This window comes from Nanorana parkeri, unplaced genomic scaffold (assembly GCF_000935625.1).
Source record: "Nanorana parkeri isolate BGI_ZX_2015 unplaced genomic scaffold, ASM93562v1 scaffold509, whole genome shotgun sequence".
Classification (NCBI taxonomy): Eukaryota; Metazoa; Chordata; class Amphibia; order Anura; family Dicroglossidae; genus Nanorana; species Nanorana parkeri.
In genome coordinates this window covers 768,193-783,126 of record NW_017306777.1, presented here as the reverse complement: position 1 = coordinate 783,126, position 14,934 = coordinate 768,193, and the positions used below count along the sequence as shown (strand labels likewise).

At 38.6% G+C, this 14,934-nt stretch overlaps 1 protein-coding gene across 1 annotated transcript in view; it reads right to left on the bottom strand.

Moving 5' to 3' along the window:
• Positions 1–854: 854 nt before the first annotated feature.
• Positions 855–14,934, bottom strand: part of ELN (elastin) — an 82,721-nt gene continuing 68,641 nt past the window's right edge. The window contains exons 28-39 of the mRNA XM_018561242.1: positions 14,075–14,110; positions 13,260–13,454; positions 12,758–12,865; positions 11,517–11,558; positions 10,708–10,851; positions 9,241–9,279; positions 8,921–9,148; positions 7,923–7,955; positions 7,164–7,232; positions 4,539–4,565; positions 4,406–4,435; positions 855–1,321 (exon numbers count right to left, since the gene is read on the bottom strand). Of these exons, the coding sequence (XP_018416744.1) occupies positions 1,272–1,321; positions 4,406–4,435; positions 4,539–4,565; positions 7,164–7,232; positions 7,923–7,955; positions 8,921–9,148; positions 9,241–9,279; positions 10,708–10,851; positions 11,517–11,558; positions 12,758–12,865; positions 13,260–13,454; positions 14,075–14,110 (1,001 nt within the window). The 3' untranslated portion in view covers positions 855–1,271. The remainder of the gene's footprint in view (positions 1,322–4,405; positions 4,436–4,538; positions 4,566–7,163; positions 7,233–7,922; positions 7,956–8,920; positions 9,149–9,240; positions 9,280–10,707; positions 10,852–11,516; positions 11,559–12,757; positions 12,866–13,259; positions 13,455–14,074; positions 14,111–14,934) is intronic.

The window sequence follows — 14,934 nt, the reverse complement described above, 5'->3', positions numbered from 1 at the left end:
TTGCATTACATCATTTAGGTAATTTAGGCAGGAGTCTAGGGCCTGGTGGATGTCCAGAGGGCCCAGCTACAGGTTTCATGCTCCTGCAGTAAACCGGGAGATAAAAGGCATTTGTCTGTCAGCTAAACAAGGGGAGGGTGTTTTTATAGGCAATTGTCTGATGTACAGACAGCGCAAATGGATGGTGTCTCTGTGCCATTGCAATCCTTTTCATTGGCAGTCAAAGCTATGGGAAGAACACAGCTACTACCTTGCCTAAGATATCTTTCTGACTTAATCCTTCCCTGATACAGCATATTTATTCTACTTTGTCAATAACAGCTAAACGCTGAGGAAAGGGAACAGTTGGATTTGCTCACAGCAACTAGTTAGATTCAAGGTTTTGTTTTTTTATTTTTAGTGCACGCATGAAAATGAAAGCTAGAAACTGAATTCTTTTTGTTCCTTTTTAAAAAATATCTAAAGTCCATTGATATTTCCAGTTGAAGAATGACAAGCTGCTTGCCAACACTTGGATTTAGAGGGATGCTTTAGGCTAACAGAGAATCCATAATTTATAGTGAGTTACTCACTACCTGGTCACCAGTTTGCTTGTGATTAGTCACACATCTTATCATCTAAAACATATTTCTAGACTGTAGTACTACAGTTATATAACTACACAATTACAAATAAATTAGTCTGGCACTGCAGAGGTGAATATCCCAGAAGGAAAATCAGTGCAGGAGGAAGCATAAAGCAGATTTTATTTTGAAGGTTTTCCCCCCCCCGCCTCTGTAGTGGACCAATGTAGTCTCATGGTGGTCTAGATGAATGCCAACCAACTCCTATGCATAGATGTGTGCACGTCTGTATACTTTAAATATATTTATATATATAGTGCATGTATGTCCATACTTGTTGATGAGTGTACTGTATACAAGTATGCACAATTCCGTAGATTTCTTAATGTGCATTCATAGATTGTGTTCTGATTTATTGGCACGTACACATACACACATTACAGACATATTCATACAGTATCAACTTGTGTGTATATGTTTGCCTGACATTTTATTAATGTCAGACTGCAGGCTCATGGCATAAAGTGTAGCTGCCTGACTCATTGTATACAGGTGGACGTTCAAGGGGCAGGAGGATGGAAGGGTGGGGAAGGAATTGAGAGAATGGATTTGAGGGTGGAAAAAACAGGGGGGATACTTGAATCCTTTTACATTCACACCATGCAGTAGCACCATAGTTGATGAGGTTACTCGTAGCTCTCTGACTGGTTATTTTCTCCGCCTGCCACAGTACTTCCCTTGGCCACAAAGACCACCACCTAAAAAGAAACACAGATGATTCACTTATCAACAGGATAGTGTACACTGAAATTAATATATAAGTAGTGTGCAAATGTAAATTTCGTTTTTTTTTTAGAAGGTTGCTTCAATTTCTTTGGATTTCAGTTCACAGCGGGAACATTTTAATTTCCTGAAAGCAGATATTCATTTTGCTTCCTCTTCACACAAAATTGGTATTTCCTTTTTTGTGGTTAATGGAACGTTGAATCACACGCTGGCTTCTCACATTTTTAAAAAAGTGCTACAGATATGAAATATTACCACCATACTTCTCAGTGATTTCCTATTGCCATTATTAAAGTTATTTTCATGTGTCACAATCCACTATTTGAGTCTCATTAATATAGAACAAAGATTTGGACAGCCGAGCTAAAAGAGGTTGATATCTTGTCTTGTGGAACGGGTTAAAAGACTCTCCAGTGGAAATTTCATTAGATACAAATAACCGGCCTATGATTCAACACACTAGAGCTCCCCATAAGCTAAAATATCAGTTTTGGGGCAAGTTAACATCTAAACCTTTCACAATTCTCATTTTTGCTATAGGTTGCATTACATCATTTAGGTAATTTAGGCAGGAGTCTAGGGCCTGGTGGATGTCCAGAGGGCCCAGCTACAGGTTTCATGCTCCTGCAGTAAACCGGGAGATAAAAGGCATTTGTCTGTCAGCTAAACAAGGGGAGGGTGTTTTTATAGGCAATTGTCTGATGTACAGACAGCGCAAATGGATGGTGTCTCTGTGCCATTGCAATCCTTTTCATTGGCAGTCAAAGCTATGGGAAGAACACAGCTACTACCTTGCCTAAGATATCTTTCTGACTTAATCCTTCCCTGATACAGCATATTTATTCTACTTTGTCAATAACAGCTAAACGCTGAGGAAAGGGAACAGTTGGATTTGCTCACAGCAACTAGTTAGATTCAAGGTTTTGTTTTTTTATTTTTAGTGCACGCATGAAAATGAAAGCTAGAAACTGAATTCTTTTTGTTCCTTTTTAAAAAATATCTAAAGTCCATTGATATTTCCAGTTGAAGAATGACAAGCTGCTTGCCAACACTTGGATTTAGAGGGATGCTTTAGGCTAACAGAGAATCCATAATTTATAGTGAGTTACTCACTACCTGGTCACCAGTTTGCTTGTGATTAGTCACACATCTTATCATCTAAAACATATTTCTAGACTGTAGTACTACAGTTATATAACTACACAATTACAAATAAATTAGTCTGGCACTGCAGAGGTGAATATCCCAGAAGGAAAATCAGTGCAGGAGGAAGCATAAAGCAGATTTTATTTCCTGTAAAGATACATTAGCAGACCATGTTTCCTCGTTACCTAGAGCTATATATCACCCTGACATAGAAATATTGTTCAGATCACTGGAACAAATTGCATTGAATTTAAATTAATTGTTGCTTAAATTGTATACAATAGACCAAACAGCTTATAAAAGTGCTAGAAGAGCGTTATTTATACAGAATTTAGAATAAAAAAAAATATTTATACAATTTTCTTGTATTGAAAATACCATGGCCATTACAATACTTGCGGCACCATTACATCTTGGAATTCATAAAAAAGCTGGGTGCTTCCCAACGAACAAATTCAGGGGGAGATTGCCAAGACTGGAAACGATACATGAGGAAGGAAATGGGAGGAGGGGGACCCAAAGGAGATCAATTTGGGAGCAGTTTAGCCTGCAACATCTTTAGGCAGTGGGGTCCTACAAATAACCCAAGTGACTCTACTAGTAAAACAGCGCTGCAGGCTACGGATCTTACAATTGTATCAGCTAAACCGGGAGGTGACCAAGAGACAAGAAACAGCATTTAAGCACAACCAGCTCACTTTTTGCAGATGAAGATTTCAAATCTAACCTGCAGTCCTAGCTCTAGTAAATGATTTACAAAGCCTAATCATGACATTGTTCTAACAACTGCAGAGATCTTCTCTGAAAAATACATTTTAAATGGGAGGGGGCATTGATTATTTTAAATATTTGCTTTAGCAAAAATCAGATAATCTCTTGTACTGATCCACAGAATGACTTGTATGATGGAATTACAATATCCACTGGGCCAAGTGAGGATCAGCATCAATCATTTTATAAAGCATCTTTGTTAAAACATTCTGAATACAGTAATGACTAAATCTTAAAAGAGATGGCAGAAGAAAATGGCTAAATTACAGGCTCTCCAGCACATTGAAGCGTGGTGGGACAAAATCTGATGAAGACAAGTAGATGTTCTGTACGACTGACCAAAAGCTTATCATTTCATCCCTCGATTGCTGAGCTAACTGGCTAATGGACTAATGCTAACATCTTGCATTTTTGGTCATCTTAAAGCTTTCTTTCATATCTATATTTTAGCAATCTGAGCATTAAATCTCGAAGGAAAGGTAATGACAGAAATGCTTGCTCGATCATACTTTCAACAATCTAAGGGATGGATACACCTTATGAGTCTGATATCTAATGTACAGCTAATGTTTTCTGCTATCTAATATATTATCCAACGTACAATGAAAAGCTAACTAAAGATCGTGACAAAATCAGGGAGGGCCATTCTGAGGTCAAATGTTTACAGGCTGGGATATATTATCTGATGAGGAACATCAGAAAGTAGAACAATGGCTAGATACGTGGGTATACTTTTGACCCTCTTGAAAAGAAAAACCCACAGCTATAGCTTCTAGCTAATATTTTTTGGGAGATTGTGACACAGATAAACTCAAAATTTTCCTAACAAGAAGCTGTCTAATTATGTTTTTTCTTTATAGTTATGTTGCTGAGAAAAAAAAAAATAATTGTCCTCTTCTCAGTTACACATATTACAAAGCCCTACCTTCTGCTATTTTTATTGATGCCCACACATTGATTGCACTCGTGAGCTATCCCCTGCAGCCATATACTACTTCCTGAATGTCAGGAACAGCAGTGAGCCAATCACAGGAGCGGGAAATTACATTCTAGAAGAGCGTTCTAAATGAGAATACCTAACTGGATTTTTTACACTAACTATAGTTAAAAACATGAAAATATATGTATGTTGTTGTTACCTCTGTAGTAGGATTTGGCTGGTTTTTGGGCTGCAAGCAGAATAAAAAATATTTTAGTTGATTATCTGTATGAGTCTCTACAGTTTAAATTAATAAAATAGGAAATTATAATAATAATAATGATAATAACAACCTCCTAATGGCTGTCCGGCTCCAGCTCCTGTAAGATAAAAGTTTTATTGCAATAAATCAATAAATATACATACACAATATTTTAAACTTAGGAGTGTATGCCCTCTAGTGTTCAGAACATAAAATGCAAGCTTGGTTGATCATTTATGAAGCTAATCATACAGTATTATTATTTATTTTGTATGATTGTAAACGGTCTGAGAGAACATGGTGGTATATAAAATAAACAATATAACTCCCCCTGTGGGTACAATGGTCCTGACTTAGAAAACCCAGAAGGAAATAGAAGTGCTTATATTGCCCACAGAAGGACTTTAGTGTATATTATTTTATAGACATGTAAGCCGGCAAAAAAATCTGTTTCGGATTTTTCTTTTTACAGGTTTCGGATCTTTTGGAATTTTGTTTTAGTTTTGAACGGGGTTTTCTAATTGGCCAGAAAAGGTCACGTATCCGATTTAGTTTCATTTTGAACAAAATTCGGATGATCCAAAATTTCATTAAAAGAACATTTGGATTCATTTGCATTCGGCCTCCTGGGAATTCAGATGGATCTGAATGTCTGGATTCACGGAATTTTGTCAGAATTTACAAATCTATTTTATTTTTTTACCTGCTGTACAGTACGGACAACTGCAAATTGAACATTCATTCATGAGCCTCTCTATATATTTTCATTCATGCTGATGTGCCCAAAAAGAACATTAAGTAAAGATTCCCTAACCAAAATCAAAACCAAAATCAAAAACTAAACCAAAATTTAGTACCGGTAAATAAAAAGACATACAAACTCTGAACACATAATTACTTACATTTAGATACTATTGCAGCCTTTCCTTGATTTTATATATAACCTTAGCTACACTAGGTAATGCTCTTTAACTCTTTCGCTGCCAAGGCCTTTTTTGTGTTTTTTTTGCAAACATTTTATAATCAACATTTTAGGCCTGAAAATTACTTAAAACTCCAAAACATTGTATTTTTTCTGAAAGCAAAGACCCTGTAGAATAAAATGATGGCAGTTGCAAATTTTTGTGTTGCACAATATTAGCACAACTCTTTAACAATTTTCTACTACCTTTTTGGGTTTGATACTTTTAGTGCCCAAAAACACAATATAATACCCATTTTTTTCTAAAAGATATAGGATGAGGTTATGATGAGTAAATAGATACCCAACATGCCCACGTTAAAAATTGTGTGCGTCCGTGAAACGGTGACAAAATACGTTACCCCAAATTGTCCATGGGCGACACTTTAAAATCCTGCATAGGTCACGCGTTTAGAAATATCCATACATTTTGTCCCTAGAATTATTACTCTTACTGTGGCACACAAGACTATACCTAAAATACATAGCGCGATCATTGTTTTCATACATATGTTTAAGTTAATATGTGCACGCTTGCTGGGGCGGGGGACTTTAATTTTTTTTATTTTTACATTTACTTTATTTCATCTTCTTTTTATAAAACTTTTTCTTTTACGTTACTTAACTGCTATCACATAAAGGGGCTTAGAAGCCCCCTATGTGATAGCATACTAGTGGTAACAGGTACTCTTTAAGACAGGGGTAGCCAAACTCCGGCCCTCCAGGTGTGGTGGAACTACAAATCCCATGAGGCATTGCAAGATTCTCACAGCCACATACATGACTCCCGGAGAGAGATGCATCATGGGATTTGTAGTTTCACCACAGCTAGAGGGCCTGAGTTTGGCTACCCCTGCTTTAAGGTGACATTAGGGTTTAATGAGACTCCTAATGTCACCTTTGCACTCTAAAGAAGCATTTGGAGTGCAGATCGTGCTCCAATAGCTTATTGCCCGTCTCCTGCAGCCAAGCAATGACATCTGAGGGTCCAGAATTGATGCAATTAGCGTTGCTTCCGGTCCTATAAAGCAGGGTGGAGATTGGCGAATGGATGTTCGTTGGTCTGCTTCCCTGATTCCCAACAACACCTGACATGCTGGTCCAGAGGAGGGGCAGCGGAGTCCGGGAAGCTGAAAGTCAGTTTTACACATGTAAACAGAGTCTGTTTAAAGGAGCCCGCTGTCAGCGAAGTATGAGATACAAAGGTGGCAGCGAAAGGGTTAAAGGAGAGCGCTGGGCAAAAATTGTCTTAACCTCTGCAGTGGGCCTACTCCCACAGTGCAAGGGTTAAGTTCTCATTTTGGTCTAGATGCAAAAATAACAACAAAGCTATACTCACCCGATCCTTGCAGGTCCTGAGTGTTGGACATTGCTGTAGTAGAGGAGGAGAGAGGCTGGAGGGAACGTTGTAACAGCCATACTGCTGCAAGGTTCAGGTGAGTATATCTATGTTATTTTTGCACCTAGACCAAAATGAGCACTTAACCCTTGCAGTGCGGGGGTAACCCCCTTATAAGAAAATTGTTGCCGGGAGACATACAATAAATGTGTTTTTATAAAGCAGTAGTAGTTGGTGAATTTCTGAAGGAGATGTACCTTGCGCTTAGAAAATGTTAAGGCATGGGGATTATAAGACATTCCCTGGTTCTTATTAGTAGTAATTTACTTATAAAATGTGTGAAATGATTTATCTTTGCATTCAGCTAAATAATTTGCATATAGATTATCTGCTTTATGTTGGAGAATTATCCTCACCTCCAAATCCAGCTCCTCCTAATGCTCCTGGACCTAAACTAGCACCAGCTCCATAACCAGCTCCATAACCTGATAATACAAAAAGGCTTGTTAATTACTGCATTTTTACATAAGACATTACAAATCAGTGGTTACAGTCAAGCATAGAGGTTGCAGAAAGCAGCTCTAATATATTTAAGTAGACCTATAGCCTCTTGCATAAAAAGTAGGAGTATATGAGTGAAAGTTGCTGAAAAACATAGCTGCTGTTTACCAAAATGGTCTATGTGCTAAGTCAATCGACCAATTCAAAGAGGATCTGTCTTCAGGCATAGCTTCTAATTGGTTACGCTTGACTCAGTTAACATCCCTATGCCCCTATGTAATCATAAAACCACAGGATCAATGCTAAGGACTCACAAGGTATTCCAATGTCTGGTGACTACACAAACAGGCACAGTTTTTTCCCCCATATAATTTTAAACAATTGTGGGGGATAGCATATAAATTGGTTTATGCTACAGGTAATCTTTAAACATACCAGCCCATATTAATGTTTACAATTATAAATTTGACCCCACATAATGAATTGGCTGCAATGTGCAACAATTCGGTTTAATACTGAAGAGCCAAAAACATATCAAGCATATGTGATAGTACTTCATTAAAATAGGGTTGAGACTACTAATCAGTTCACTCTGGCAAATGTCACAGTTTGAACATGCCAGTCTGAGCCAGAATTATATCATAATATTTCAGATGAGATCTACTTGACCTTACCTGGCTTAGGTGGTTTGCCTCCTGGGTATGCACCTGAAAAGAAAACAAGACTTTATGTTACCTCATGTCCACTCTCCTTATTCTCCATGTTCATCAATGGCATCAAATGTTTATTTTTATAAGCTTGTCTGTTTTTCTTTATGATCTTTCTTAATGCTTTGTTCTCTATTAGCAGGGAGAGTGGAATGTATGGGGCCTTGAGCCATGGTAAAAGGGACTCCTGACTGGTGGAATCATAGCATATGGATAGAAGATGCTTACTGGCCTATAATGTATGAATATGTAATGAACTGTAGGTCATTATCATGGTTGTCCTCACTAAGGGACCAAAGGGAGACTAGTTATCTGAGGGCGGCCAAACTGACCTGATTATTTCTGAAGCCACTTGACTAGTTCCCACCCTCATACTAGTTTTTTAGCGTCACTGCTTTTTTGTATGGGTTTACCTTGCCAGCAGTCAGATGGCTTCTTTGAAGGGGTTTACCCTGGCAGCAGTCAGATAGCCTCTGCTTGATACCCTCTGTGGACTGTTGGTAGTCAGATATCTGTCCTGAACCAGGTCAGGACAGACATTTAGGCTATGTTGTGCTATTTGAGCACTCACAGTTCAGCTGTGATTTGCACAGATTTTTGTTATCAGCTGTAAGTGTCATTTTCCAGAATATTTGAAATATGCACACTTTGTAAAATCAATAGAGCTGTGGCCCAGCTCCTCCACACTTTTAGTGGTTTTCGTTGGGGTGGAGAAAGGGCAAAGTTTATACACTGTAGGTATGATGTATTACATGTCATTATGCCTATCATTTTTCAGCATTAATGTATAATTAGGCAATGTCTGTATAACACAACAAATATATATAACTTATGGATGTTAGCAGCTGAGGCAGTATAAGGAGAAAGAGGCGATTAGCCTACTGTGAAGCTAGCACATGAGTGTATTCGGAAAATAGGCTATTTCTGTATGTTTTCTGCAGTGAGGAGCAGCAGCTATTTCTCACCTCCTCCTAATCCTCCAGGGCCATAACCAGCTCCAGCACCAGGGCCATAACCAGCTCCAGCACCAGGGCCATAACCAGCTCCAGCACCAGGGCCATAACCAGCTCCAGCACCAGGGCCATAACCAGCTCCAGGTCCAAAACCAGCTCCAGCACCAGGGCCATAACCAGCTCCAGCTCCAGGTCCATAACCAGCACCACCGACACCTGCTACTTGACCGGCACCATATCCTGAATAACATAAGAAAGCAAAAGAGTATAACATTCCAACACATCACTATAAAACATTGTGCAAATGCTAATACTATCTTATTTAATCTTACCTGGCTTAGGTGGCTTGCCTCCAGCTCCTGGGTATAGGCCTGGCAGGAAAAGAAAACAATGACTTGCCATATCCACCTTTTCTGACATGTCCTCTAACAAATCTCATAATCTAAGATGATACAGCTTAATATACAGCTGTTCTGTGATAATCTCTCAGTAACTCTGAATATTTATTTCTGTCTCCTTTTTTTGGGTAGTTTACATACAGTCTGCATTTCACTTGTTCTCCTCCAGATGTCTGCAGTTTGTTTTCTGTCCACAAAGTTCCACTGAGATTGAACAAAAAATAAACACAGTTTCTCAGCTTAGTCTCCCGGATACTTGTCTGCTTCCATTAAAACAGTGACTATCCCCAGTCTATTTTCATTTGTGTTTTGACTATTGTGACGCAGTCTGCTAAAGATGCCAATGATACTGAGTGACTTATTGCTGTTATGACCCCATTCCTTCTTAACAGAAATTTCTGGCTATAGAATAATGGCCTTAGTCCCCAGAATTCTTTCCAGGGTACCACATCTGTGGTTCTGTGCTGCAAACTGCAGTGAGAAAACAGGTGCTGAGACTCATAAGAAGAGTCAGCACATCAGCAAACTATGGTTGTATTTACAACACTTCTTAGTGTTTGTGGTATGTTTAGTTTGAAAGTTGTTCAGCTGCTAGGCGAGGACAACTGAGACTACATACATAATAACACTGCTGATTATGCAGAAAGAATGCACATTATGAAGATATAGCAAGTGTTTTCTTATGATCAACATTTGCTAATGTAAACGGGTCAAAAATCTCAGCAATTCCACCTAAACATATCCTGGCAAAATGCAGAGGTCACCATTAGTATATCCAAAGATATAGGCAACTGGAATTGTATCCAGATCTTGATTGGTAATTTCCACTTCACTCTTCTACCTCCTTAACTTCCTTAACCTCACCTTACCTTATTGGTCAGAGAGGCAACTCACCTCAGTAAAGGAGCAGGACTAGGCAGAATCATGAGATTGGAGGGAGCATGATCAAGCTCGACCTTCATAGTAAAAGTTGAGATATGCAAATAAATTCAGCTGCCTTTATCTCTTAGTATACTTATTTTTCTGAGCCATAGTGAACTTTTTTAACGTGTTTTTTTAAATAAATCAGCCATTAATTGTTACACCTACGGTAGCAAGAAATTTGGAGCATTGTGCGTTCTTTAGGAATTAATATCTACTACATGCTACACTCCATAGGGAGCCATTTGTTCCCCATGTGTAGTGATCAATTGCTAATCATGGGTAAATTTAGTAGCAAGGTTGTGCTACCAAACATTGCCAATTTACTTCCAGCCAAATGATAAGGCCCTTCTCATGGACACCAGCATATGCAACTGTGTTTTCACTGCACAGGATCTGCCCTTTGTGCAAAGATCAATATTATTAGTTTTAAACAGATAGCTCTCCTAGCTTCTGAAGCACTTTCTATAAAGATCTCACCTGCACCTCCTATTCCACCTGGTCCAAGTCCAGCTCCAGGTCCAACTCCAGCTCCTGGTCTAAATCCACCTCCTGCTCCTGGTCCATATCCACCTCCAGGTCCAAAACCGCCTCCAGTTCCTGCACCAGCTCCAGGTCCATAACCTATGAAAACAGATCAATTACATCTCAAATGTAATCCTGTATTCTGTATCCTGCAATCCTGTGACTGCATTATTGAGCAACAGGTATTTTCAGTTTGGAAAAAACATCCTAGAGGCAACTTATTTAACATATTCAGATATATCCAAGACTAGTATAAAGCTTTAGCAAATTACTTTCCTATCCCAAGGACCGTGCAAAGTACAGAACAACGTCAGAAGACTTTCCGATCAGTTTAGGATGGGGTCCTTTACGCTCAAGGTGGTTAAGCCACAGAAAGTTTTACAGAGGAAGTACTGGCAAAAACAAAATTGGAGTTTTGAAAAAAATTGGAGATGTTCTTATAATTAATTATATCCAAACCTATAAGTACTAAAGGCTAAGAGAGCAATATCTTGATCCAGTGGCTGGAGTCAACTGCCCTTAGGGGGTCAGGTTGGAAATTCTTTCTGTTACTGTGTGGCAAAACTGTCAACAGTCGCACAGGGAGGCTTGTTTTGCCTTCTTCAAGACCATTGCTCCAGGGACTAAGAAAGGCTGAACTTTATAATCATGATTCTTTTTTTCAACCTTATTAACCATGTGGGTAGAATGTAGCCATTGGTTTGTTATATTTGAGCAGAAAAAAGCCTCATACTTTTCTATTGGGGAAAAATCTTGATTCTTACCGGGCTTAGGTGGTTTTCCTCCTGCTCCTGCTCCAGGAACTCCTTACACAAAAAGTAATAAGACAAATTACTGTAATGTTCTTATTGAATAGAATATGGCAAAAAGCACTGGCAACATGCAGGAAATTTAAGAATGACCAGTTACAAAAAAATATTTTAATCAATCTGATAACAGTAAGCTGTAATCGAATTAGCTGATATGGGTTACTGCAACATACATTGCACCTTGTACTTTATTACTGAACATGCCTGTATATATCTCCTGACAGCTAATAACAATATTATTTTTATCTGATCAGCATATCGACGCTTTCACAATTAATGCACAACTGCTGCCCATAGTCCTGAGTTTAGAATTTAGGTTGACTCGTCACAAGTTGTAGCAACTTCATGCCTGAGGAATACAGTTTATTTATTTTCCTACAACACTTTTTTTAACAGCTGTAAATCGCAGTCCCATGGGGTCGCTGACTGGCCAGAGTGCTAAGGTTTCTCAAATTAGCATGTAGTTAACCAATTAACTAAACATAACATTTATTTATCCGCAGTAATTTAGTATTCCTGGATTGCTGTCAACGGCCCTTGGAGACTGGAGTTGGTTGGAGAGTTTAGTGAACACTCACACATGCTTAATGTCTTCACTCAGTCCAGTAAATAGCCATCACATGGTGACATTACAGCTGCATATCTGGTGACTCATAGTAATCTATGCTCCTCATTTTAGAATTAAAAGGTTTTCCTTTTTAGATGGGTTGCCAGCTTAGGGTGTTTCTGTGGGTTTTAGTCATTTAGCTCCATGGAACATTAGATTTTCAAACAGCCAACTGTATTTTATTGCCCTTATAAAGATGCAACTAACCTCAGGTCAGCAGTGAGATCATGGTCTAGTCCCAGTTTTCCAAGACTTTTTAAAATCTAGTTCTGCTTATATTGGATGCATACATGCTTTTAACATACCACCTTATATAAAAACTGCCAGCCTTGCATAATAAAATGTTTTAGCCACTTGGTACTGTTGTGTTTCACGACACTAAGGTTTAGCATTTACCAGATTTTAACTGAAAGGTTTAGCTTCAATAAATAAAACAGTGTATGGTATTATAAATTGTGAAAATAAGGTGGACTATTAAAAAAAAAAAACAACTTAAATAAAGTCACTTGTATATTTGGCTGTGATAAAGCACAATGAAAATATATTTATGAAAAAAGGATTAGTTATGGGAAGCCTATTCAATTCTTACCTCCAGCTCCAAGACCACCAAGTCCACCGCCAGCTCCTAGACCACCAAGACCAGCACCTGGACCACCATATCCAGCGCCTGCACCTAGACCAGCTCCAGGGCCGTAACCTGAAAAGAAAAAACATTATATAGGAACCAATTTGTCTTACTGAATGTGCTATTAAACTATTCTTAGTATTTTTATAATCAGTTGAAAATTTGTAGTTACCACCCATTATCTTATAGTAAATTTGTCAATATGTTCCACACCATATTAATGAGACTTTATTTCACATTGATAAACTATTTGTCCACTAACACTTGTTAAATTTAAGCCTTCCATAAAAGTTTGATATGATGAGATAATAATCAAATATATACTCGCATCCTAGACATCATTAAGGTATACTATAGCAACCAATAATTTAAGATCTATACACATTACTATATGATTAAAAGGTGCTATCCATAAAGTCATAAGCAGAATTTCTCTGATTATTATAAAAGTACAGATCATTTGTACCTGGTTTGGGGGGTTTGCCGCCTGCACCTGCTCCCACGCCACCTACACCACCAGCACCAAGGCCAGCTCCAGGTAGCAGTCCACCACCAGCTCCAAGTCCAGCTCCAGGTACTAATCCACCACCAGGAACTAGTCCACCACCAGGTCCTACTCCGCCTCCACCATACAATCCAGTTCCATATCCTGCTCCATAACCTAAGAACATGGCCAGACAAAATATATAAAATATAACATGAATACTCATGCCTTTTACCATATTTTTATATACATTTTTGCCACACTGTCCGTATCGTTTTCTTGTATTTCTTCTGTGTGATTTTCACTGTTCAGGCTGCTCTCCTGCCATATTACAACTTTTTCATCTATATATACCAACATCATACACTTGTGTAATCTTTGTAAGTCTGCTTCAACTTACTCACTTACTGTTCCGATGGATGGGTATGGGTTTCAGTAACAGAGGCAGTACAGCCAATCCAGAAAGCAGCGGGCAGAACTAGGTGTGGCCAGATGCTGATTAACAAACTTGTGATAGCCATGCTTGCTGCATTTTTTTCACTCTACTGAAGTGCAATCACGGAGCTTACTTAAGAATGGCAATTCTACTCTGAATTCACTAGCAGTGCAGCATCATTGTCACACCATCACAATAATCTGCATTAGGCATAGTATTTGTGGGACTTTGCAGGGGGACCATGTGAAAACTGTGCAGATGCACCTATAATAATTGCTGCATCACATATTTTTAATGGGAAGACATAGCTCCCCATTTGAGCTGGGGCTTAAAGTGCAGTCTCAAAGATCACTGTGCTCACCAGGTTTAGGTGGCTTCCCTCCTGCTGGGTACGTTCCTAAAATTAAGAAAAATAGCAGTGTTTTAGTGAGCATAACAGCAAAAATTTACATTACAAAATGAAAAATTACAAAAACTATTTTTGTAAATGTTTTACAATTAATTGGTGAATATGATCCTATTTGTTTTATGTTGTGTAATCTCTAGCATCAGACTGAAGTGTACATCTCCTACTTACCTACACCTGGGGCACAACCTAGACCAACACCAACTACAGAGGAAGAAGAAATAAGAATTTTCGGCATGTCTCCCTGCCAGACTTTAGGCATCCAGGAACATGTCTCAGGATCCTGGATCTATCCTGACTGGTCCTGCTGTGCTCCGTCCCTCCCTCCAATCAACGTCGGAGGATCAGAAAGGGGAAGGGGGGAATCCCTGGGTGAGCGGTGACTATCCTCTTTGCAGGGAGATGATTGGGAAGTGAGCAAGCGGCGCTATGTTTTCACTCACTTCCCGCTCAATAGAGCAGACATGTGATAGTTTCAATGGGGATAAGTGTAATTCACTCACATCATTTTTCTCCTTTAAGCGCTAGCATAAATAAACGAAAACATCCCAAAATTAGAAAACAAACATAATTCATTTTTCTGATTTTACAAGATGAGGCCCCTTTAAGACAATCAGTCTGATCAGCTGTACTTCTCATTGTAGTTTGGGTCAAATTAAAACAAACAAAACATGTATGATACCTAAAATGACCTGATTCATGTGTAGCCAACATAACTCTTTACAAGATTTGAACTGGTGATGCACAAAAGCCATTACAGCTCAGCAAATTTAAATAATGAACAAAGCAATTGGCTATTAAATAATACATGCTTG